Source organism: Molothrus ater, chromosome 2 (genome assembly GCF_012460135.2).
Source record: "Molothrus ater isolate BHLD 08-10-18 breed brown headed cowbird chromosome 2, BPBGC_Mater_1.1, whole genome shotgun sequence".
Lineage (NCBI taxonomy): Eukaryota > Metazoa > Chordata > Aves > Passeriformes > Icteridae > Molothrus > Molothrus ater.
In genome coordinates this window covers 20,250,277-20,274,842 of record NC_050479.2, presented here as the reverse complement: position 1 = coordinate 20,274,842, position 24,566 = coordinate 20,250,277, and the positions used below count along the sequence as shown (strand labels likewise).

General features: G+C 37.8%; 1 protein-coding gene across 5 annotated transcripts in view; it reads right to left on the bottom strand.

Moving 5' to 3' along the window:
- Nucleotides 1-24,566, bottom strand: part of MID1 (midline 1) — a 325,446-nt gene that overhangs the window by 13,989 nt on the left and 286,891 nt on the right. For all 5 annotated transcript variants that reach the window (XM_036388501.1, XM_036388509.2, XM_036388529.1 and 2 more), the window contains 4 exons: nt 16,470-16,577; nt 13,246-13,394; nt 9,786-9,913; nt 1,496-1,639 (listed from right to left, as the gene is read on the bottom strand). In XM_036388501.1, coding sequence (XP_036244394.1) covers nt 1,496-1,639; nt 9,786-9,913; nt 13,246-13,394; nt 16,470-16,577 — 529 coding nt within the window. The remainder of the gene's footprint in view (nt 1-1,495; nt 1,640-9,785; nt 9,914-13,245; nt 13,395-16,469; nt 16,578-24,566) is intronic.

Here is a 24,566-nt window from a genome sequence, read left to right as displayed (position 1 = left end):
AATGGAGGTTTTGACAAAACATTCATCAAATTTTCAATAATCCATCTTCTTTTTCTCAGTCAGTCCTGAACACTGTAATACATTCACAGTATGCTACTTAAAAAAGGTATTAAGATGCCAGCACATGAATCCTCACATGTCCTTTCAGATGGCTTGGAAAATAAACTCCTGCTCAGTGATGGAGAGGATGAGGTGCACACAGTAACAGAGGAGTCAGTGGGAGAGTTTGGCTCAGTACTCAAACTTGGCATAGACCATACCATTTTTCCACTGACATAAAGCATGTAAGCATGCCCACAGCACTGACTTTCATCAAAGTATCTCAACAAATTTTCTTCTTATAAAAATGTTTTGCAAGAAGAAAAACATTTCTGCCCTGAGTCACAACTAAGCCTATCTAGCTCAGTGCGTGGCCAGGGTATTTGATGCTGGGGAAAGATGAAGGTGTACAAAGGTTTCAAGGAACAGGGAAAGCACACACTGATCATTTCTCACCTTGCTCTCTCAGGCATCAACAGCTAACAGCTCTGGCAATTCCAGAGCAACTTCATTGCAGTTCATTGCTCTCAGTGTATTTTTCTTGCATGATCTGTCCAGGCATCTCTTGAACTCAAAACACACCAACCCCCTGTGGTGATGAGTTCCCTATCTAAATATGTGTTGACTTGAACAAACTCCACATTTTGATTGATTTGGTTCATTTCAGATTCCTTGTTTAATAAAACAAGTCTGTGTCAGCTAGTGGTATGCCCATTAAATATACAGTGACCAGGAAGAAGTTGAATGACTTCTCCAAATTCATAGTCAAAGACCCCAATGATTCCAGAACACTGAATCCAGAAAAGTTGACTTCCTGACCAAAGATTAGACAATATATTTTTTTCAGTGAGGAGAAGTTATTTAACAATAAAGCAATCAAAAATCTAATTAAGTAAATTCAGCCATTAAAGAAAGTCACAGACTCAAAACATTGAGTGTACTCATAAAAAATGTACTATAATACAAAATATACAATGTTTGTTAATCTCATTTTAAATAAAACCAAGTTAACTTATAAATTGTTGTTCCACTGATGTTTTCTGGCTTAGCCTGTAGTTCAGTGAGATCTATGCTTTGTAGCCTTGAAGACAATAAAAATCAGACGGAAGGACTTAATCTGTATTTCAGACAAAGGTCCAGATGTCAAGTTTATATAAATGACAATGGGGCTGCAGTTCTAACTAATGACCAGTTCAACACAGGCTCCCATGTGCACACTGCCTGACTAGTGCAGAGAATGGAACTGAGATCTTTGAACTTGCTACATCTGCAAAAAGGGACTTGGGATGCCTTTTAAAATCATTATTGGTTTGGATTGAAAATTTTGGCTTTAAATCTTTCTAGAAAATAATTTTTTCCTTTTGTACTTGACATAGGAGTGTATTTATCTTTAAAGACACTTGGGTTTCACAGAAACCATGAGGGAACAATGAGAAAAGAGAAGGTATATACTCACTAACAACGTTGGCTTGTCCAGTGAAGATGGTGTACTGCAGCTCATAGGAAACCACACAGAACTCATCATCTGATGTCCAGTGCACAGTGATGGTATCATAGGAGGCTGTACAGAGCTCTTCTCGAATGGTGGGAGGGTTGGGAGCTGTGAGATACAACACAGCAGGCACAGTCAGGGATGTGCTCCCCTCTCCCCTGAGATTAGGGGATGTAGTTGATGTGTATGAGATTGTAGAGGTATCATCCAACAGACTTTTCAACAACTTTTCGCTAATTCCAGTACTAACTTTGATTATCAATTAACTGTTAGGAAGGAATTCTTAATAACAACATAAACACCTAGGAACTCCAGATTTTGAAAATATTTTGTATTAAAGTAGCTTTAGTTCCAGATGCCATAGAACAAGTGATGTATCTGTGTCACATTAGATGGATACAATGGCAAGTTACTTTTTCTAAGATGGTTCTGATCATTTCACCAAATTTATCAAAATTTCATTGAAGCATATCAAGAGGGAGGGTCAACACTCTTCACTGTTGATTTGAAAGCAGTGTTTGCCCAGCCTATCTTACCAGAGATTGCCATAAGTGGTATTGTTGTGGTCCATCCTTCCTGGACCTGCTCTAGGCTGCACTATGATCTGTCGTTTATTAGCAACTGGTATTTTAAATATACAATTTTGGGGAAGCTGCCAACACTCATACTTTCATGCCCAATTTTCTCCTCTCTCAATTTTTATTGATCTCCTAGCTATCCTTTCTAATGTAGATACATATAATTTCTGCTGGTTATAAAATTCATATTTTGCAGCATTAAAAAAAGAGTTCTTATCATAACATAATGACCATATGAATATTACAAGGAAATAGTCACCCAGGAGCCCTCTGTCTCTCTCTTTTTATAATCAACAGGCAAAATCTTTGTGTAGCAAGATATACAATCTTTTTCCCATAATTAGCACATGAGATTGTTCTAAAGACCTATTTAAAGTGAAACTTGAAGCAAATTACTGGGGTCTAATTTTCCTGTTTGCAATCTTTAAAAAGCCAAACACTTTGATAAATACTTAAATAACAAAGAAATGAGTCTCTCTTCCTGAGGGATGTTCCTGCATTCTTGTCTCAGTGGGAGCTTCATTCCAAATCATCTTCCCTACAAGCCACATCATGAAAAGAAGAATCACAAATCCTTTTGCTTTAATAGTGTTTCTTCCAGCTGTCACAGAGTGAAGAAGGAGGGCACTCAAGCTGAAACAACCAAATTATGTCTGAATTAAAGGAAAAGGAAGGCAACTATGAATGTTTGTGGTTTGGTTTTGAGTTTTTTTTCTGTCAGCTCTTTAGCCTCCGATAGCCACAAATAATAGCCTCAAAAAAAGTCCCTCTGAAGGGATTCCACCTTTACTTTTGCAAGATCCTGTTTTTATGAAGCATCTATTTTTTTCCATCAAGAATTTTTATAGATCATGTCTCTGGCTTACTGATGTATGTTCCCAAGGATTAGAGTGCGGACAGGTTCCCAAGCAGCCTCTTTTAACCAAGGGGCTTAAGGAAAAGTTCAAATGTGTTCCATGATATGACCATGATTTGTGATGCTCCAAATATTGAATCACAGAAGCCTACCAATGCTTTTTTATTTTAACTTGTCAGAAAAACCCTTGGGACAGAAGGGTATTAATGAAAAGAAATTCAAATAAACTCAAGTAAGAACAGCTATCTGTGAGAAGAATATAATCAAAATGTGGGGAAAAAACGGTCCCCAGTTTTCTGAAAAGATTAATGGTAATATCAGTTATGTTCCAAAAATGTATCCTGTACAACAATCACTGGAGGTTTTATTTTTTTTTTTTCATTCCTAGCTGGGACTTCATTTCAATATTTTGCCTGTCCTTCAAAGGCCAAACAAAAACTGGAACAAGTGTTAATAACAAATATACAAGTAGATCAATTTTTATTTGTCTGATGGTGTTCAATTAAAGTTTTCTTCTGTCATCTCCTGCACCTAACAGCAGAACATTTTACTTAAGAAATGTACTTGTTATTATTTCAACACAGAAAATAAATATTAATTTATGGAAAACAAAAATTACTGAAGGTTTCATTAATTGCAAACTGCATTTCAGTAACACCTAAGCATCTTCAGCTTCTTTGAAAATGCTATCCTAAGTTTGCTCTTTGTGTGCACACCTGGCCTTATAGCTGCAAATCTACAGCCCTTCATGTAATGAAAATGTCTGAAAGAAATTTTACCTAAGAAAGACATGATTTCCCTGACTCTTGTGATTAACCCACACTCACCTGAGACTATATTGCATGAATTCAGCTCTTGGGCAACATATATTTCATCAACCACTCAGAATAAAACAAATACACCTGCTTCTCCTACAGAAGGGCAGACAATTCTACATTCAGATGCTTTGTTATGACAAAATAATGTAGCTGTCTGACTGCCAAATTCATAATTCCACAGCACGTACTCCTTTAGAGAGTGTAAATTTGTAATGCAATTAAAGAGATTGACCTCAGCCAGTTAGCTTCATTCAGTAAAGCACTTGGTAGTGTGTGATTTGGTGAATTATTGAATTCACCAGTACTGTTACAGAGCTCTGTGCCATGGGAAACCTCCTCAAAGACTCCAATGACCTCAAGGCTGCACCAGCAGGTTCCCCTCCCTGGCTCGGGTGTGCTTCACCACTGCTCCAGAGGGGAAGCCCAGCATGCTTCCAGCACAGCAGTGGAAGACACAATCCACTTCTCCACAGAGGATCAGAGCACATATCTGGGAGTGGAAACTGCTTCAGACACTCAGACTTTCATTCACCAATTTTGTGAATCAACACTCTCTCACAAGACAGAAAAATCATTGCTGAAGGCTGTTTTGCTTCATTTTAGCTCAAAACTGAGTAAACACACTTAAAAAGTCAGTAACCACACCTAAAATGCCTGAAAGGCATTAATATTAGAAATGCAGTTCCTTAAATTTGCTCTCAGGAGTAACTGATCTCACCAGCATAACTACTCCCTTTCAACCCTTTTAGTTTAAGGCACCTTCATTTCCATATCATCTGCATGGCTTTTGCTCTGATGGCTCACAAGGTCTGCACACCTGAGGGACACTTTAGGGACACTGCCACCTCTCCCTGGTGATTTTCAGCATTAATGCAGTGCCTCCTGGGTGTCTATTGAGACACTATTTAAATCCTCTCAGCACAAGGTCACAGAGATTGACTAAAACAACCTCAAATTAATTTTGTTTGCTCAGTTTCTCTTTCCCTGCTGTCATGCAAGTGACTGACTTTGTAAAGATTCCTTATGGATTTTGATACTGAGTATCAAGAGCTAAAAGAAGACCTAAGCAATCTGCTTGAGTTAATTGTGCTAGAAATATCCATATTGCTGGTATGACTGTGAGGGAGTTGCAGAGCTGCTCTGAACCTCTCTTTTAGATATTCATTACTGATTCCATCTTGTATCATGACACTGGGCTGAATCAACATGGAGGAATTGGAAAGCACAGTTCCATCAGATGTGGATACAAATTTTAAGTATTATTAACTTGTCATGTGTGAGTTGGTCATACACACAAACCATCCCGACCCAGTCTTTGGGCAGACCAGGACTGCTCAAAGCCAACAGAATGAGAAGAGATTGCACGAGCCTTGTCTGGAACTGGTCTTTGATCTTTCTGTGCTGAAAAGGTTAAGCAGTAAGACATGTTGTCAAGAGTTTCCAGAACAAAGTTGTTTCTGTGTGAAAAAATTGCTGGCATATGCTAGGCAATACATATTTCTTTGTGCAGTCATAGGTGAAGTGATGGATGAAAAAAACTTATCATTGTTTCAGATAGGATTTCTGAAGTAGGGCAAATTGCAAGGTCAAAGAATGGATGCTCCTGCAATTGATTTCAAAGTATTAGGACATAAACCAAGCATTTTTGATTCACAATCGACAAAAAAAGTCCTTCTGACAGTAATATTGTGCAGAGAGTTTGCAAGTCATGCGTATTGCCTGGGTCCAGCTAGATACATGTCCAGAGAAAGATGGTTTCCAGATGAAGAGCTTGAGGAACTGTTAAGATAAGAATGCTTTCAAAAGACATCAAGGCTATATATAGAGAGAATAAAACAGGCAGATTAAGATTAAAAGTATTGTTTTAATATACTGAGCTTGATATCTCAATGTCTGGCTGGCAACTTTCAAAAAGATATCAGAGATTTTATTTGGATAGCAGAAGCTTTGGGCAGACATCTACGTAAATGATAAGCACAAACTAGTTAAATTTATTTCGTCAGTAAAGAAATAGCCTAGGAAGAAAGAAAGAAAGATAAGGTTGGGGATATGGAGATTGAAGAAGATCTGACAAATATTATACTGGGAAGAACCAAAGGAGAAAAAAATCTCCAGGAGACAGCCAAGGTCAATTGTTTCAAAAGCAACTGACAGCAGAGATAATGAAGCTGAAATTTACGTTTTGACATTTTGTTCAGAAGCAGTACAGATGACAGTCATAAGGTAGGCTTCTTCACTTAATTCACAGCATAGATCTATGGCTACGATGTACAAATGGTCTTTGTTTTACTTAACTGTGAAATGTGATAAAAGTAAAGCCTAATTCACTCTGTCACAAAGTATTCAGTTTATGATCTATGAAAATTCCATGCACCAATCTGAAAGGAGTAATATAAAGCTTTCTCTGGAGTTTCTGGACAACAGTAGAGACTAATCAAATGCATTTTACTCTTGGGATCATATATATATATATATATATATATATATATATATATATACCTATAGCTCATGTATACTTATTTGCATATATTTACATAAATGTATTTAACTGTCTGCATAGGTTGCATTTTATGCTCAGATCATTTGGACATGTGCTTTGCATTTTGCCACTGCAGCCCATATGCTATTTATTAATGTGAAGAAAGGCCAGTTAGAACTGTTTTTCACTGGGCATCAAGGATAAAAATAGCTTGTTAGGGAAAAAAACATGCTAAAATGCTTGATACGTATGCAAGTTTCCTTAGACTGCATTATGAGCAATTTTTTAAGACCGTGGATTAGTTAGGAAAAAGGCAGAGAAGGACCTATGTAAATGACACAGTCATCATGATGGATCACAGAAAATATCTTTGTAGCAATACAACCCTTCATTTTGGTACAGATATAACCTTCGTTTTCTGCAGTGCACAGCAATTAAGTTGATAATATTGACATATGATGTACAAAGGGGAGAAGACCTGAGGGATGCAGGAACAGACTGCTAGACAGAATTAACCTCATATAACTTCACAGATCTAAACCACAGCTATCTGCATTTCAATAAGTACATCTATCCTCTGTTTGGAGACAAATGGGAGAAGTAGACAACTCCAGAATGGAGTCAAGTGCCTCAATATATGTTCTCAAATGGTTATTTCTCTTTGATCATAAAGGAAGATGAGACTGATTATTTTAGAGGTCGATTGCTAGATTAGGGTGAATGAGTCAGTTTTTTGTTTTAATCCTTCTTTTCCTTGGATTTTTATAAATTTAGGGTGAAGGCTGAATATGATGGCAAAATTCCTGCAGATTTAGAGAGAGACAGACAACATAACATTTCACTGGTACAGTATAAGAAGCTGAAATTGATCTTGTCACATTATTATTGTGTTTTATTTACTTGAATATATGTTAGACACTGATTGTATTCATCTGTCACACAGGGACAAAGAAATTTCTTTCAGATGAAATTTCTCTTTTAGATATGGCAAGAATCCCACAGCTGCATCAGGCAAGACTGCTGCTGCCCTGTGCATGCACCCAATCTTGTGCTTCCCAGTATTAATCTATTCACTATTTATAGAATCACAGAATCAGAGAATACTTTGGATTGGGAGGAACCTTCAAAGGTCATCTGCCTCAATCTCCAGAGAATGAACAGGGACAGGTTGCTCAGAGTTCTGTCCAACTTGACCTTGAATGTTTCCAGGTATGGGACCTATACAGCCTCTCTGGCAACCTGCTCCAATGTCTCATAACCTTAATTTTAAAGATTTTTTCCTTATATGTAATCTGAATTTATCTTCATTTGGTTTAGATCTATTACCCAATGTCCTTTCTCAACAGACACTACTAAAATGTTTTAAGTGCTGAAAGACCACAATGAGGTCTCCTTGGATCCCTCTCATCTGCAGGCTGAACAACCCCAACTTTCTCAGCTTTTCCTCTGAAGAAAAGCCAGAAGCCAGTCCTCTGCTTGGAGTCCTCTGCTTGGAAAAGAGAGTGGCTGGCAAAGAGGAGGCTGCACCCTCACATTCTCCTGAACTAACACAAGTATATCCTCTGAAAATTGGGACAAGTGAATGGACCCAGGAAGTGTTTTCCAATGCTTTTCTAGCAGTGCTTTGTGCCTTTCATTGCAAATTCTTGCTGCTAACAGCAGATGCTTAAAGACGCTGCAAAATAAAAACCTACCACATCTCTTCTGTTTTCAATTGAGCTGGAATGAATTGTTCTAATTCTGGCATTGAAATCAAAACACCCTAAATTACAGTAATTTGTTTCTCTTTGTGAGTCATTGTACACTCTGAGACTACACATTACTCAGGCTTTCAGTAAGGGTCTAATCCTGTGGGCTTCCTCAGGCCAAAGACCTCAGTTAGGCGAGGTGGGGCTCTGCAGTGTGGAGATCCCACCCCACAGCCTGACTCAGAGCACACCACACACTCTCTAGCTCCAGACACAGCCAGATCCTCCAGTTCTGTGATGGGGGAAATTCACACAGTCACCAACACGAGAAAACATCTTTCACTGCTGAGACTGTGATGTTGATTGCTTGAGCAGCTTCTGATTGCTCATGGGAACTCTGCCAGGCAGCAATCTGCTGCAGCAAGGAGGCAGCCCCAAGGGAGAGGGTAACACCTGGAGCATCCATCTCCTGGGAAATAGGGCTTGGACCCTGCTCTCCCCCTGGCTTGCTCCAGGCTGAGCTCCAGCTGTTCTTTCACTGCACCCTGCTGCAGTGGCTTTTAATAATTTCTTAAACCTACTTCCTCACACTCTGGTGGTGAAGAATGCAAGGAGAGGAGGTGGGAAATGCATTCCAGTTGTTTGAAGCACCCAGTGCTTCCTGGGGTGTTCTGGGGCTGTTGGAGATAATATATTCAGGATTAAGAGGGAGAGTGTATTTGGTTTATGCAGCAATGTTTTGGAAGTGGCTGGGCTGCGAGGGTTATCTCTGTCAGAAAAGATCAGAAGCTGACTCAGTATCAGACACAGATAGCTCTAAGATCCACCTGCCACTGCCCAAAGCTGAGCCCATCACTAGTGCTGATAGTGCCTCTGTGATGGCACTTTAAAGAAAGGGGAAGAAAGGCTGTGCAGCAGTGGGGGCAGAGAGAGTGAGAAAATGTGATAGAAACAGCCCTGCAGATGTCAAGATTGGTGAAGAAGGAGGGAGAAGAGGTGCCCCAGGTGCTGGAGCAGAAATTCCCCTGCAGCCTGTGGTGAAGGCTGTGGTGATGCAGGCTGTTTCCCTGTAGCCCACAGAAGACTGCAGTGAAGGAGATGTCCACCAGCAGCCCTGGAGGACCCACACTGGAGCAGGCTGATATGACCTGGAGGAAGCTGCAGCCTGCAGAGGGGGAGTACCACATGGGATGAAGGTTTCCTAGAGGAATTGTGACCCACGGAGGACTCACACTGCAGCAGTCCACTCCTGAAGGACTCATCTGGCAGAAAGGACCCACTCTGGAGCAGTTGTTGGAGAATGGCAACCTGTTGGAAGGGCCCATGTAGGGGAAGTTCATGAAGAGCAGCATTCTGTGGGAGAAAGCCCATGCCAGAGTAGGGGAAGGGCATCAGGCGAAGGAGTGGCAGAGATGATGTGTAATGAACTGACCACAACCTCCATTCCTCATCCCCATGCACCACTCGGTGGGGAGTAGGTAGCAGAGCTGGGAGTGAAGCTGAGACCAAGAAGAATGGAGTGGGGAAAAGTTTTTTGTTAGATTTATTTTTATTTCTCAGTGTCCTACTTTTACAATTAATTTGCAATAAATTACATTTATCTTCCCAAGCTGAGTCTGTTTTGCCTGTAGCAGTAATTCTTGAGTGATCTCCTTGTCTTTATCTCAACCCTTGAGCTTTCATCTTATTTTCTCCCCTTACTGAGGAGATGGAGTGAGCACCTGGCAACCAGCCAAAGTTACAACCACAAGGAGAACTGAAGAAAATCCTATCACTACTATTTTATGAGGAATATATAATAGTAGCAGCTCAAGAAAAAAAAAAAAAAAAAGTACCTGTAAGGTAATCAAGGCATTCCAACAATTTCTTCTCCCTGGTAAAATCAAGTGCGAAAGTATCAAAAGTATCATTGAGATTAATTTCAGGAATTAGAACCTGGGAGGATGCAGTTGCCATGGAAACCCTGTAATGAAAAAAAATTGTCTTTTAGCACTCAAAACACAACGACTTTTATATCAAGGTGGACTTGATGAATATGGTTGTTACAGCTTCTCAAAAAACTTGATAAAAGCTTATATATGTATTTTAATTATATGGTTTAAGTTAGGAACTGCCACTTTTATTTTTGACAGCAAGATCTCCAATATTTTTTTTTACTGAACTTCGGCCTATCACGCAGTATCAGATAAGATTTTAACAAAATATTGGCCAAATAACAATATCCCTTGAATTCTTTTTTTAATCACCCATGGAACCAAAGAAGAAAGAGGTCTGTAATTAGCTGTGTTTAAGCAACCCTGACAGATGCTGCATCTCTCCCAGCCCTTGTTCTCCCAAGCAGTTTCTTGCTCCAGGCACGCCTTGGCACTGCTGTCCCAAGGGCTAGGCACAGTGCCCACAGCTCCTCAGCTGCTCACCACAGCACACTGCTGCTAACTTCAAAAGGCACAGGAGGGAGAGAAAACAAATAGATGTCAGCATGGTTTATTTTCCCTACAAAGCATGTATGCATACTTATATTTCCTCCAAAATGGAAAAGTTTCCTCACCGACCTCATTTCAGGAGCTACATTTACATTTTCTCTGTCCAGATGTACTAATATAAAGAGATGAACTTTCACAAGAAAAATGCATTTTCCAGTCCATACAGCTGGTTTCACCAAATGCATATTTCTGGAGAGCTGGATACTGGATGTGTTTACAGAAAGTTTGACTGGTTTAAGGAGAGAGATCACTAAACCTTATGCTATACAACAGAAATTAGGCAAATGTTTCAGTTTGGAGATAAACATACAACTATGCATGCAATCTATGTCTGTTATCTGTTATGACATTTATGTCTGTTATATCATTTTTGACATGTCTGATCAAAATATTTGATTGCTTCAATTTAAAATTTTCCCATATTATTCTTTTTCTGTAGACTGGACTGAAATTACTTCAGGACGAATGTTTACTAAGGACTATTTTTTCATATATTTTTTGTGTAGTATTTTAGGAAAATACAATAAGGAAAGTCAAAACCAGAGCTGTACATCTCATTGTCTTCAGCATAGTTTTCAAAAGCTGAGCTGAGGAGGTTTCCTGGTCAATATTCTTGTTATACAGTTTTCAGCATTGTTTCTGCTGCAGCTGTGAATGTAGAACTCAGTTTAAAGTAGATCCTAGGACACATTTTTTTTAAATTTTATTTTATATCAGCAGGTTTTTTGGACTGTTTTAGGGGATATGCAAAAGGTGCTCTGTATTTACAGTCAGTTACAGTCAGTTTTTGGCGAGATCAACAATTCAAAATTTCAGACACCATGCTGAACCATATTAGGTTCAGAGGACTGAATTTCATCCTGTAATTCTGCCTACTGTTGACACTGTAAACACTGACACTATAGTTGATTGGAAAGGGTTTTTCTAGGATAAATGTATTTCATCCACTGCAAATAATGCACAACTTAATCATCAGAGTGAATGTAATGACTCTGCTAGTGCAGTTACCTGTTGTGCTTACAACAGAAAATATTTTACTGCAATTACTTTGAAATGTGTGGATGAAGAAATGCAATGAGCATGATTTCAGGAGACTTCTTTAGCTGCTGGAGCTCAGAGCCCTGGTGAGACTGTTACATGAGCAGTCTAAAAGCAAACAAAATGTTGCTCACCACAGGAGAACTAAGAGAGTTACTTGTGAGGAATAATTTATAATTCTATTTAGCCTCTTTTTCCATTAGTAATTTGTCTGCAAACACTTGGTATGTTTTTTACCCTTGGTTTTATTCACTGCTTGGAATGATTCTCTGATTTTCAGGGTGTTCACAGCCATTTCATTACTGACAACAATCTGTAATAGCCAAGAATTGTTTGATTGGGCACGTATGTCAGCTTGTTTCATTTCTGCTCTCCCAGTGTCTCTCCTGTGAAAGTACAAAGTATTGTATTTAAGATGCAACTCTTCATGCTTACAAGTTCAAAATGGAGCTTCTCTGAATATTCTTTGGTAGTCAGTTAGAAAGCCCTGTGTCTCCACAAGTTTCTGCCCTACTGCTGCTTCTGCTGAACACTGAAAAAAAGGGCAGACCCTCACCTTCAGCTTTTGATACTTGTAGTTTTGCTACTGACTTCAACTGGGATGCCAAAATGTTGCTTGGTGACAGAATATAGTCTGAGAAACAGCATATAACCCACTGCCTTGCCTGGCCTTGTCTTTTTCAACTGATGTTCAATTCTTTGAATCTGTAATAGGCAACCCAGTATTGCTGGCTTATTTATAAATTGGTAATTAGCTTTGATGAAGACTGATGCAGCACACCAGAGTAAGGGAAAGACTTAAAAAAATGTGTAATAGTAGCAGGGAATTTCATGTTTTGAATTTGGGGAAATTGGCTGGAAAATGTGAAGATATAATGTGAACCCACAAATAAAAAAATAACTATTAAAAAAAACTATTAAAAATTTTAAAAGAGCATACTTTTGATGTCTTTCTTTGTTGTCCATATTCTCTTTCTTTAAACTTTTAAAATTAAAAAAAAATTCTGATTGCTAAACAGCTGATATTCCAGCAGAATATTTTTCGTCAGAAAATCCTGCTGAAACTCAATGGGTATGTTTTAGCATTCACAGCATTGCACTGAAAACCAGAGCAAATTTTCTGATAGCATGGTCCTTGTCTTTGGGATCCTTGATACATCTGGCATGCTGAGGGGAGCCAGGATCTTGAAATGAGTAGAAATTCCCTGCACCCAGGAGCCCAGCACAACAGCTGATGTAACATCCAAACCTCCTGGACTGTTGAATCTCCATCTCTTCAAGATGCATGGTGCAGGTTCACAAAGTTACAAATTTCATTATCTTGTAGCTTTCCATTTTATAAAAAAAATGAATCCCTTAAGATCATTCCCAGTTTCTTCTAATGAATGCACTGACTGTCTAATTTTTTCTCAATCTCGGAATTTTTCATGAAGTAGGAATTTCAGCCATAAACCCATTTTTTAAGTGTGTTTAACATCAGACATCTGCTTGGCAACCATTCTAACTCTTTCACTTGTGCATGCTGTTCTTGTTGTAACTCTTAATTTGTACCCTTTTTTGACTGCTCCTCTTCTCAAAGGGATGTTTAGATTTAGGACTACAGTAAGGTTCTTCCCAACCTGGTATAGCACAAAGTAGCATTTTGGGGGAATATGTCAACGACCCCGCTGCCTTTGACCGCATGTCTGATGTGACAGGACAATACAGCAACTATGGCAACACATCTGCCTTAAAGTGAGGTTTTTCTTTTTGCTGAGAGGAACATCTCCCTTACCTTTCAGTGATATTTTTGGCAGTTTGCAGGAAGCGAGCGTGGTCGTTCTCCTTCAGTGACTGCTCCGCCTGAGAGATGAGGGACGTGGAGCGCTCAATGCACTGTTTGCAGTTTGCAATCTGCTGAGCCAGTTTTCTCAGCCTCACCACCTTGAGTGGAAACACAGGAAAGCAGTCATGTCTCTGAGGTCACAAATCATGGCTGGGTTTGCAATTCAGAGGTAAAGCTGGGCAAAGGAGGAGTTAAGATGAATGGCTTTGGTGACAAGCTTTGCGGTGAACTCCATCTAGCCATGTAACATTTTAATAAGGGACAGGCACAGCCTTTCTGCCTGAATATTTTCCACATGGAAAACAACAGGGGAGAGCCAAAACAAGCACAGCTGGCCTATTTTCCAGCAGAAGGAACGTCATTTCCTGGTAATTTCTGCTTACATGATAACTAAGGTCTATTTAGATAACCATTTCCCAGAAATTATGAGATCTGTGTTAAAGGCTACTTATAGATTAACTAGATTTTTTCTATTAATTGAGTTTCATAAAAAGAAGAAAACTGAAAATAAAAGTTAACAGAAAAATACTTTTCAATTCTGTTAACAATACATACCTGAACTCATTATGTGCTTTAAGTAAAAGAGGGTGTTTTCTTGTTGGTTATTTTTAACTGGAAAAAAGCACAGTAGTGCTGGAGAGCTGATTATTATTATTATTGCAAACATATGTGCTGGAGATAAACACAGTAGATGTGACTGTAATCATTAGCAAAAAGGTTAGGGAAGGGTACAGTCCTCCGTTTAAAGACAATGTTGGCTAAAAAACTTTCAGGAACTACAATAGTTCCTGAAAGGTCTGGGAGTCCTTCCCTTTGTTATCACATCAGGATCATAGTTTGAACAGGAGTAAGAAAAAGGAAGGAAATTAAATAACTCTGGAGTTTAGAAAGGCACATTAAGACCCAGTTACATGCAAAATGAGGGAACTAACAACCAAGTGGGCTGGCAGAAATGTCCACATTTATAATCAAGATAACATTCCCAATCTCAGGAATTAGAGCACAGGCTATAAAGTTGCTGATTTGAGTTTCGGATATATTTGCATCCTAAGCAGTGATGAGGGTATCTTAGTGCAGTTATCTGACAACAGAAACAAGTAGGAAAAGAAATATTTTCCAAAAACTTTCGCAAAAAGATACTGGCCAAATGATTTGTGTCATGTTTTTAAAGATAGAGAAGAAAATGCAGGGAACACGCAGGTTTTGGTAATGCTAAGGATTTGATCAGCTTCTAGGATGAACTAATGCCACAATGTTTCCTGTAACTGTGCATTTGCAGAGATTACAATTCAGTCTACACCAGCTTAACCAGGAAAAGGTTCACTGCAGTGTTAAGAAGTTCATCTCTTTATTTCCTAATTAATTAACAAGCAAACAGTGAACAGAAGTAAATTTTAACTTATGAGTTTTCTGCAGTAGAAGGCAAGTCATGACTTGTGATGTCTATATAAGAACTATATTTTTCACTTGATTGATTCTTTCTTTTATCCTCAAGAAGAGAAAGATGATAAATTGAAAAAGGAAGAGTCTCATCTCATTCAGTCCCCACCCACTACTGCAATGGTAGGAATGACATCTGCCCTAGGATTATCTTACCTAGTTGATATTTGCTTCTTTCCTGTTGCATGTTCTGTGGGATTTTATAGGGTTTGGGTGGTAGGTGAGAGTAAGTGTGGAGCTGCACAGGGTGTTCAGACTTGTGTGTAACTGAAGCTGCAGCCTTGCAGGCACAGCTAGAGCTTAGTATGTGTTTCCAGCTCTGTAGACACACCTGCAGTCCTACAGAGAAATTTGTCATGCTCTCCCTTCCAGAAAGACTCTTAGCCATAGGTCCTCTTAAAGGAAGATACACTGGGCAGAACTTCCTGTGGCTTTTCACATGGGTCTCTTGAGACCTTGAAATCTCTCAATATATATCACATTTGAGTCAAAGCATTCCAGAACTTGATTGGACCTCCACTGATTCCAGAACTTGATTGGACCTCCAGGTCAACAAAATAGAACAAAGAATGGGGACAGATTCTGATAACAGTTCTATTTAAATAAATTTGGAGTCAATTGTGTTACAAATCTTCCATGCTAATAGAAATTAGAATAATTTTTGCAAGCAACAGAGTTTTTAAAAGCAATGTGTATATTGCACAAATCCAGATGAATTGTAGGTTTTCTACTTCATTTGTAGCACACCTGGTCTCTCTGCATAGAGAAAAGGAGTTGAAACAAAAATGAAGGCCATTTATTTCATTTGAAGGGAATTATATTTTGTTAACAGCATGAGGAAATTCAGGTTTTTTCACACAGTGTACAGGACTTGTGGTTTCAAACGTGTTTAAGTTAGCCCTTGCCTACAGACTTTTCATTTCAAGTTAATTGGAATATCTTGACATCCACATGAACCATGTAACCTGCTCTTGACTTTATTCCTTTCCTGAGCTTTTCCCACACAAGAAGAACGAATATCTGACTTAGTTAGTTTAGGAGTTAAACAGTAAACACCTTGTACCTAGAAAATAAAAACATTAATTCAACTCTAATGCATTTCTGAGTTAACAGTTAGCTAGCAAAATACATTGAAAGTTGAGTATCAGGGATTTTTCCTGCTCAATGTGTTTGCTACTAATAATCATGGAACTTTGGGAATTAGAAATGCACACCTAATTTAATTTTTTTCATACTTTTGAATATCTTTTTTTGTAAATAAGACTTCATATCCTCATGAATGACAATGACTGGAACAGAATATTAATGTGATAGTATTTGAATAAAAAGTTAAAGTACCTAGAAAAAAAAAAGAAGATAATTGTGAGACATGATTCTATATGCTGTGACATTTTGTGAAAGTTAACACTGGGGGAAATACTGTCAGGCACATAACAGAGTGAAGGAAACATTAAGTGGACATAATATGTCATTTACCAATTATGACAAAATTTCTGGTTTTATCCTTAAAATCCATAATCACCTGTAGTAAGAGAAATAGCAAATAAAGAGTTGAGGTCTAGAGTACTAGTCTTCAAGGATTTCATTCTTCTTTACCTGAAAGTATCAGTCACTAGCCAAGAACTACATAAGGACTTTTACAAATTTCTACCAATAATATCTGCAGTCAAAAAAGCTGCAATCAAATGAAACAGCATTGACCTACTTGTGATCTAAAGAAGAAAAGCTTTTACCTTTCCTTCTTTGATTTTGGTTCCAATTATTTGCCGTCTTTGCTGGATTATTTCAATGAGTTGGTCACATTCTTCCATCAGCTTGGTTTCTTGGCGGGATGCATTTACCTATGAAGCAAAACCTTATGATTAGCAAAACTTTTTTTTTTGACATTTCCTTTTCCAAAATTTCAAATTTAAAAACTGCATTTTCTAAAATGTTGGGTTTGGCATTTTTTTTCTCCTTTGTGTGTATAATGTGTGTTATTTTCTGTCTCCTCTTTTGGATTTTGCAAAGTACTGAATTGAGTACTGCATGAGTACTGCAATGTATTGTTTGCAGGAGGCAGGACTTGCAAATAAATAATCAGGTGTTTCTAACTCAAGTGAGGCAAGTCTGGTTTGGTGAGTATTGAGTGGTGTCAGCTCTAACACACACCAGTGAGAAGTGGGGTCTCTTCAGGAGGTGTTTCACACATCATGGTTTGCAGCCGTACGAAGCACTGCAGTGAATACCAGCGTGTTCAAGGGCACAAATACTGGATCAAAGAGTCCATCTGGTGCAGCATCCCCTCTCACTGCTGCTGCTGCCAGCATCTCATAATAAAGAATGTCAGGAGGAAAGAAGTCCCAACACATATGATGACTCCCATTAGTGCTTTCTCATCCTCCAACAATTTGTAGCTCGGTCTTCTTGAACCAGACGTAATTTATACATCATTACTAATATTCAGAAGAATTAAATACCTTGGATTTATTTTATGTCTCCTTCAAATCCTGGAAACCTTTAAAATCTGCATCATTCTACAGAAATGAGCACCACAGCTTAACTCACATTTAAGTAAACAACTGGGTCCTTTTAGGAGGATTTGAAATTATCTCCTTCCAGCTGCATTTAATGATCCAAAGTCCTTTCACTGGAAATGGCAGTGAACTACTGATACATTTATATCCACATATTGGTTCCTTAGAGATTCAAGATATCAAAGATCCACGTGACAATACCAAGACATGTGTTGACTGTCTTAATTATTCCTACTTTACCTCAGCAACAAACCAGATAGAAAATAATGTGCTCATGTAGTTTTCTAGAGTATAAATATATGAGAAAATGAAAATTTTTTAGTGCACAAACCGTCACAAATATTAGCTTTCTGTAGAAAGTGCTGACTTTTATTAAAAAAAAGAGAGAAAAAAAAGAAGAAAACTTGTAATAGGAAAGTTTGGGTTCTCAGATGAATATGTTCTGTTTCTGAAGGAGACTGATTTTTTCAGTGCAAAGTCAACATTCCATGTACAACCAGAAGAAAGTACTTTCCTTCCAGAAGTTGCATGTCTAGCTTACATATATGTGTAAAGACTCAGAAAAAAAGGTTAAAAGTTCTAATCATGTCTAGAATAAAAAAAAAAAGAACTTATTTCAGAGTTATGTTTCCATTTGCACTTTGCTAAAAAGAGGGTAAGGAGGTAAAGCAGCTTTCAGCCCTGGCTAGCTGCCTCCACAGCCATGTCACCTTTCCCACTGGGATAATGAGTCAGGGGTGAGCAACAACAAGGATTACTTTCAGGTGACAAGTAACTGTATTTCACCCTTGATTGTTCCTTCAGTCTGATCAGCCCCATGATTCTGCATCAGTATTCTTTTCTTTCCTTCCAACAGTGTTTAAACATGCATTTACTTGTAAGCACATACAGAGCTCATTAAGCTTAAGCGAATGCTTATATATCTAAATTTGGACCAGAACCAATTTTACAAATAACCTTCTTATGTGAAATACACAGTATCCTCCAGGCAAAGAGAGGAATTGTTTATAAAGACCTGTTTCATCAAGGTTTTGGATTATCTTTCTGAAATCTTCATAAAGTTAAAGTTTGTTTACACATTTTAGAGGCTTAATTATTAATTAAGACATCAAGATTATAAAGAGAGAATACATTTGTTTTTTGGAAGGGGTCAGATGTGATTGCAAGTGCTGGTGAAGATGTAGAACGCATTCCTATTATGCTGGTTTAGGTGCCCATGGTTCTCCTTACATTTGCTGTTTGCTCTGCCTGGCTCCTCACCACAGTACATGAGGAGAGAGAGCACGAAATAGCCCACCCAAAACCCCTAGCAGTGCCACTGTCTCTCCACTGATAACCTAGAAAAGTCAGTCAATCTGCACTGTCCCTCCTATTCCCTTTGTTCCTGTTGTCCCAGTACCTCAGCTGCATCACACATCTTGCTTTGGCATGAAACTCTGCAGAGCTGCTTTCAACAAGCTGTACCATGCACTGGTTTCCCAGTCCTGACTTCAGGTTCACTACTGGACTGAAATTCCACTGAAGATCAGGGAAGCCTACACAAGCTCAGCCCGGGGCAGGGATCACATCCACTGCATGTGGGCACAGCTCCTGTGTCAATACCAAGGTCGGTCCATGCCACAGCCAACTTCAGCACTTAATTACAGGAACATTTCTGGCACTTCATTATGGTAACACTTGATGGGATTTTTGAGTAGCTTCCACTCAAAGTGTTACTTCTAGCACCACTTACATCACCAATTTGCTTTGTCAAGAAGATCTAATTAATTTTTGGGATAACTGTCATGAAACATAAAGTTACAGGAAGGTTAAATCAACATTCTTTCATTTAATACTCTGGTTGATTTGAATAATAATGTATTAATTGGATCTTAACCTAAAAAGCTCTAGATGAAGAAAAGCAAAATGCTTGGAAAAAAATCTCTGGATTTCTTAATGCACTGAGAGCAGGCTTCTCTTTTTCTTTGAAATCTGAAAAGTATATACTTTTTTTAAACACCATTTGAAGACATTCCCAACTTTATAACTTGGACAAGCTTGTTAAAAATGAAAATAATACTCTAAAATTATATGATACGTCTGAGCTTTGTATGAAAAAAATCCCTCAGCATTTAATCCAGGGGCTTTTCTTAAGCTGAAATACTCCTTAATCATATTTTCAGCCCCCAAAGCCTCTGATTCAATAATAACTTTATAATTGAGCGCATGCCTAATTTTAAGTGCACTACATTAGCTGTGGCCCAAAGGGACTATTTGTGAGGTTACCGTTAAATATTATTTACTTGTGTGTTCTTGAGGAGTCACGTGTCAGACCAAAGAGCTACAGGCATGGACCAGGGCTCCACTGTACAGGTGCTGCAAAAATAACAGAATGAGGCTTTTCCTTCTGCTTGAGCCCTTTGACAAACAACGACCTTGACAATAACTTCCAGCTGGGCTGGCCAAGGAATGTGAGTTCTGTCTGGTGAAAATATTTGAGGTTTTACATTCTACATTTTTTCCACATTAAAAACAAGCCCTCTTTCCAAGGAGTTTGTTAAAAGAGACTGATAGCTGCCTTATAAAGTCTGGTGATGGTGTCACACACTTAGTGAAAGTCTCCAAATCATAGAGAGAGTTGACTTCAGTCTGGGCTCCCTTCAGCCAAGACAAAGGCTGATTCTTTAATCTGAGGTATCTGTTGTCTGAGAGTTTATGCTAGACTTGGTGACACCTTTCTATGGAAAATGTCACTATTAATACAATTAGTTTTGGCATCAACCGGTTCCTTAAACATCCATGTCCAGAAATACTTTGAACCTAAAATTTTCTGGTTTATTGGTATCATTTTTATAAATTTCTTTACCATGCCAGTTAAAATTGACTAGGAGGCCTTATGATTTAGCAAGAACTATGACCTCTACAAAGGAGAAGGACAAATTCTAGTTCTCCTGATTTTGTGGGGAATTTATTCCTATTTCTGTAACATACACAGACCTCAAATAGTTTACTAAAAAACCCAACTACCTTAAAATTCCAGGTTTCTTTCCAGGTTTTCCAGACATATGGATAGGGACTGTGGCCCTTTGCCTCAGGAAGTAGGTGTAGTTAAAAAAAGAAGAGAAATGGGGGTTCCTCAGATGTCTGTCAGGGAACTGGAAACAACAAGACCTCTTAGCCCAAAGGGGAGAGCAGGCCAGCTGTTCCCAGCTCCACAAGCTGAGAACTGATTTGGAAAGTGTTCTGCTCTCTGTGGAGGCTTCCTAGGCTTTCATCTTCAGAGACCTGAGTTAAATTGCAGCTTAGCTCATAAGAAAATGAATGTGGTGGTTTCAAAACTCCCCAGCAGATGTTTGGGAAATCACAAAACTACAGAATGGCTAGAGATTTGAGGTTACAGTGGAGCTTCTATGGTTAATTTAAAGGCAAACAGAATCAGAGGGCTGGATTCATACCCATGAAAACTTCCTCAACTAATATAAAGAACCAAAGGATTTTTTTAGTGTCTCAGAAGAATTTTCCTTGCAATAGCAAAACTCTTCTTCTGAGATTCCTGATAGGTGAGGCAATTCTCCCCACAAGTGAAACTCTTCATGTGTCTTTTTGGCAAACAATCTCTAAATGACAAGCAAAATAAGACATCTTAAATAAGAGGGGGTCTGCTTTTTAAGCCTATGCTCACTGTGATAAATTCATCAAAACCAGAGCAATTTTTATTTCCTAGTCACCAGTTGATTATGCAAAATGGAAGAAAGTAGGTTGTAGAAAGAGTCTGATCTTTGGAAATTGAGGTATGAATTTGATTTTCAGCTTCATGATTTAAAAATGGTTTCGATTTCTTAAAAAAATAAATTCTTTGCAGCTGTGGCCATAAAGGTACAGAATAGGTATGAATTTTTCTTTATGTGTTTGAGTTGATAGTTATAGAATAACTATATACTGTGGCTATAAGAATGACTATATACTCACAACAATTACTGTATACTCAAAATAAGACAAAAACATCAGAAAATTAAATTGAATGATTCCACTCAAAACCTGTTGCGTCATTGACACATACTTCACTTTAGATTTGAGCCTGAATTTCTTCTTGCATCAAACCCAGAAACTGAGATTAAAAAAACCTAACATTTGTACATATGGTGGCCGATACCTACTTGCTCTAGGAAAACCTTCTTCATTGCCATGGTGATGTAGAACACATTCTCTTGGATTAGTGTCCCTACATTAATTTAAGGATTATACTCTTCTAAAGAGAGAGGCCTGTTTATTTTACTCCATGTTGTAAAGTGAATAACTTTTCTTCATAGAGCCAGGATACACTGAAGCATTATTTTAACATCATCCATATGTAATTTATTTATTTAATGGAAAAGGATAATCATTAATGAACATTCATGAAAAAATGTCTTCCCTTTCTTTTTATGGCCATGAGAGTCATGGATTAAAACTTCCTTTACTTCATGTTTGATGTTATGGGTTGTTCAATTTAGTCTTCTACGGAGCAGAAGCAGAACTCTTGGAAAATAACTTTTTCAGGTTTTCCCTAGTCTAAGTGTAAATCTGATTTTATCTGTGATGACAAACCATGCCTTTAGAAATATGTGATATTAATCAGCTTGCCATGTGAGTATAAATTTTTTAGTTTGAGATGGTGCAAAAAAAAAAAAAGGTCATCTTCCATTTCAAGTGTGCCAGAGGCTTTGTTTTTGTTTGCATTCCACATCTATCTCTAACCAGGAGACCTGTGTTTGTGTTTAGAGGCAGTCTCAGAGCAGGTTAAACAAAGGTCAGTGCAAAAATATTCCATCTTACTCTGGCTACGTAGGAATTCTGTGAACGAAGGATCTATTAGGCCAGGAGAGCTAAACCTCTTTGGGTCCAGCAGATAAGACTATCTGCCCCAATCCTGACTAAAAGTAAACCCTTCTTGGAATATTGAAGTACTCATTTTACTTATTAAAACATTGTTTTGAAGTTTTTTGTCCCACTGTACTTTGAAGCACATTGGTGAGAAACTAACCAGCAAGACACCTAGAAGTCCTCTAGTGACATTTACAGTCTCATCCTAAAACAGAAAAACCTCAGAATTTCATGGGGAAAAAAATAATTATAAGAATCTCATTATTTTCACTCTTGTTTTTTTACACTTTATGTTAGACCTTTCTTTAAACCTAAATAATGAAAATACTTTTTAATTGAAAAATATTTAATTATTTATTGTTTTTTTGTTTTTCCTGCTGACATTAAGCCTTTGTTCCATATTGAGCAAAATATTCCACTTCATGTGTTTCACATAGGATAGAAAAACAAAATCTATCAAATAATCATAGAAGTTCAAAGGACTGCCCATCCTTTCATGATGTTGAAACCAGTGCACTTGTAAACAATAGTTCAATACTTAAAACTGTCATCCAGGACCCAGGGTCTCTAGCCCAGTGTTTAACATGCTCACAAGAGGACCAGTGCCTTTGGTCTCCCCGCATCTCTAGTTGCTCTTTAGCTGATATGTTAGGCAGAAAAAGGAGGAATTCAAGAGTATTTTGTTCCCATAATGATAAACAAACAACTCAGAGACAGAAAGCTCCATAAGTTGACAACATTTTGATTGAAAAGTTACAGTCTCTGATAGCAGGCACAAAATATTACCTGCTGCATTAATTTACCAGTTAATAGTGAACTAAGCTCTATTTATTAGTCTAAGGTCAAAGTCTTGCAAGAATATCAGTCCATCAAAAATCTGAACACCTGGATATGAGAGAAAGGGAGAGGTGCAGCAAATCAGGACAGGCCACCTTAGCAAGCAGTGAAAAACTCTGCTATTAGTTTATATACAATCTGTGTGACCTCTTACCATAACTACAACTCCAATTTACAGAAGGTACAAAACAATTGTAGGTGTAATAATATATTTCAGCTCGTGCTTAATCTCTGCATATAATATATGCATAAATGCTGCAGTTCTATATTTGTATAGGATCACTTCTATATTTAATAAGTAATTTTTGAAATCAATTTAATAATTCTTTAGGGAAATAGTATTTGACTACTAGGCTACAGCTTACTAGGCATGCAACTTAGGACATCCTTGAATGAATATTCTGTATCACCAGACGCTATGCAGCATGTTTTGTCAGTTTTTATTTCTGAAGTTTCTCTTTTCAGATGCTACATAAATTCAAGACACCGACTAAAGCTTACCTGCGATTTCCATTGAATGAAATCAACTTTTATGAGAGTGGAATTAAAAGTACAATGAAAGTAATTAGAAGTCAAAATAATGTTAATAGAGGAAGTCTCTTGTACCTTCTCTCATTAGAAACTGTCTTAGAAAAAACAAATGCTGTAAACGCCATCTTAAGGTTTTATGCATGTGATCAGGTTTGCTATTAGTATCTTACTGAGAGTGAGAACTCCTAAACTCCTAATTTCCTTCAAATCATATTTTTCTGTCTATTTCAAAAACCAAAAAATACCATTTACTTTTAGCATTTAAATATAGCAAATAAATGTAGCTGCTGAACAAGCATCTTCACAAAAATGGAAGACAGTGGGGCAGAGGAAAAAGCAAATTTCTGTGGAGTTCCTTTTTAAGTTATCACACATATTCCACAGTGATGGTAAACACTTACCTAACTCATTGCTCCTTTCCTAGGAAAAAAATCCCCAGCAAAGTAGATTCCTTATTCCAAGACTTGGTATTACTCTGAAGGCCGTTCACTGCAGTTCAGACACCAGGATTTACATACAGGCTTTCTAACTAAATTTTCCCATTGAGAACCTCTCAGTTTACTTGAGTTTTGACAAAAATAATCCCAAATCTCAAGGAGTGAGTACCATGAAAATTTGTGAAAACAGAATATTCACTGTTTTTTATAGTGACAGACAAAACCTCTTTATTTTTCAAGGGTCCTTTGAGAATTGTATTGATAGCTGAGTTTTGATTTTACTGTCTCTCAAGGAACAGAAATGCCACACAAAACTTGATAGAGACATTTTGTTGCAAAATTTGAAGGAGCTATCTTGTCACTGAAGTCTTACTAGAAACTCAGCATTCCATTATTATTAAATTTTCCTGTTTGGCTCATTTCTTTTTTATCAGCCATGCAAAAAAAATAGCAACAGCAAGATTTTTTAGGTGCTGCCATCTTCTCTTCATTGGTTTTGCACTCTTGCTTTACACTGAAATGCAAAATGTATGTGATAAGTGTGAGTGCTGAGTATCTGTGCCAGTGAAATAAAGGTTCATTCATTGAACTACTTTTTATTCAGGTGATTATATAACATGACTATAAAAAACACCATTTGACACTCAAAAGCCCAGTTTTGACTGGG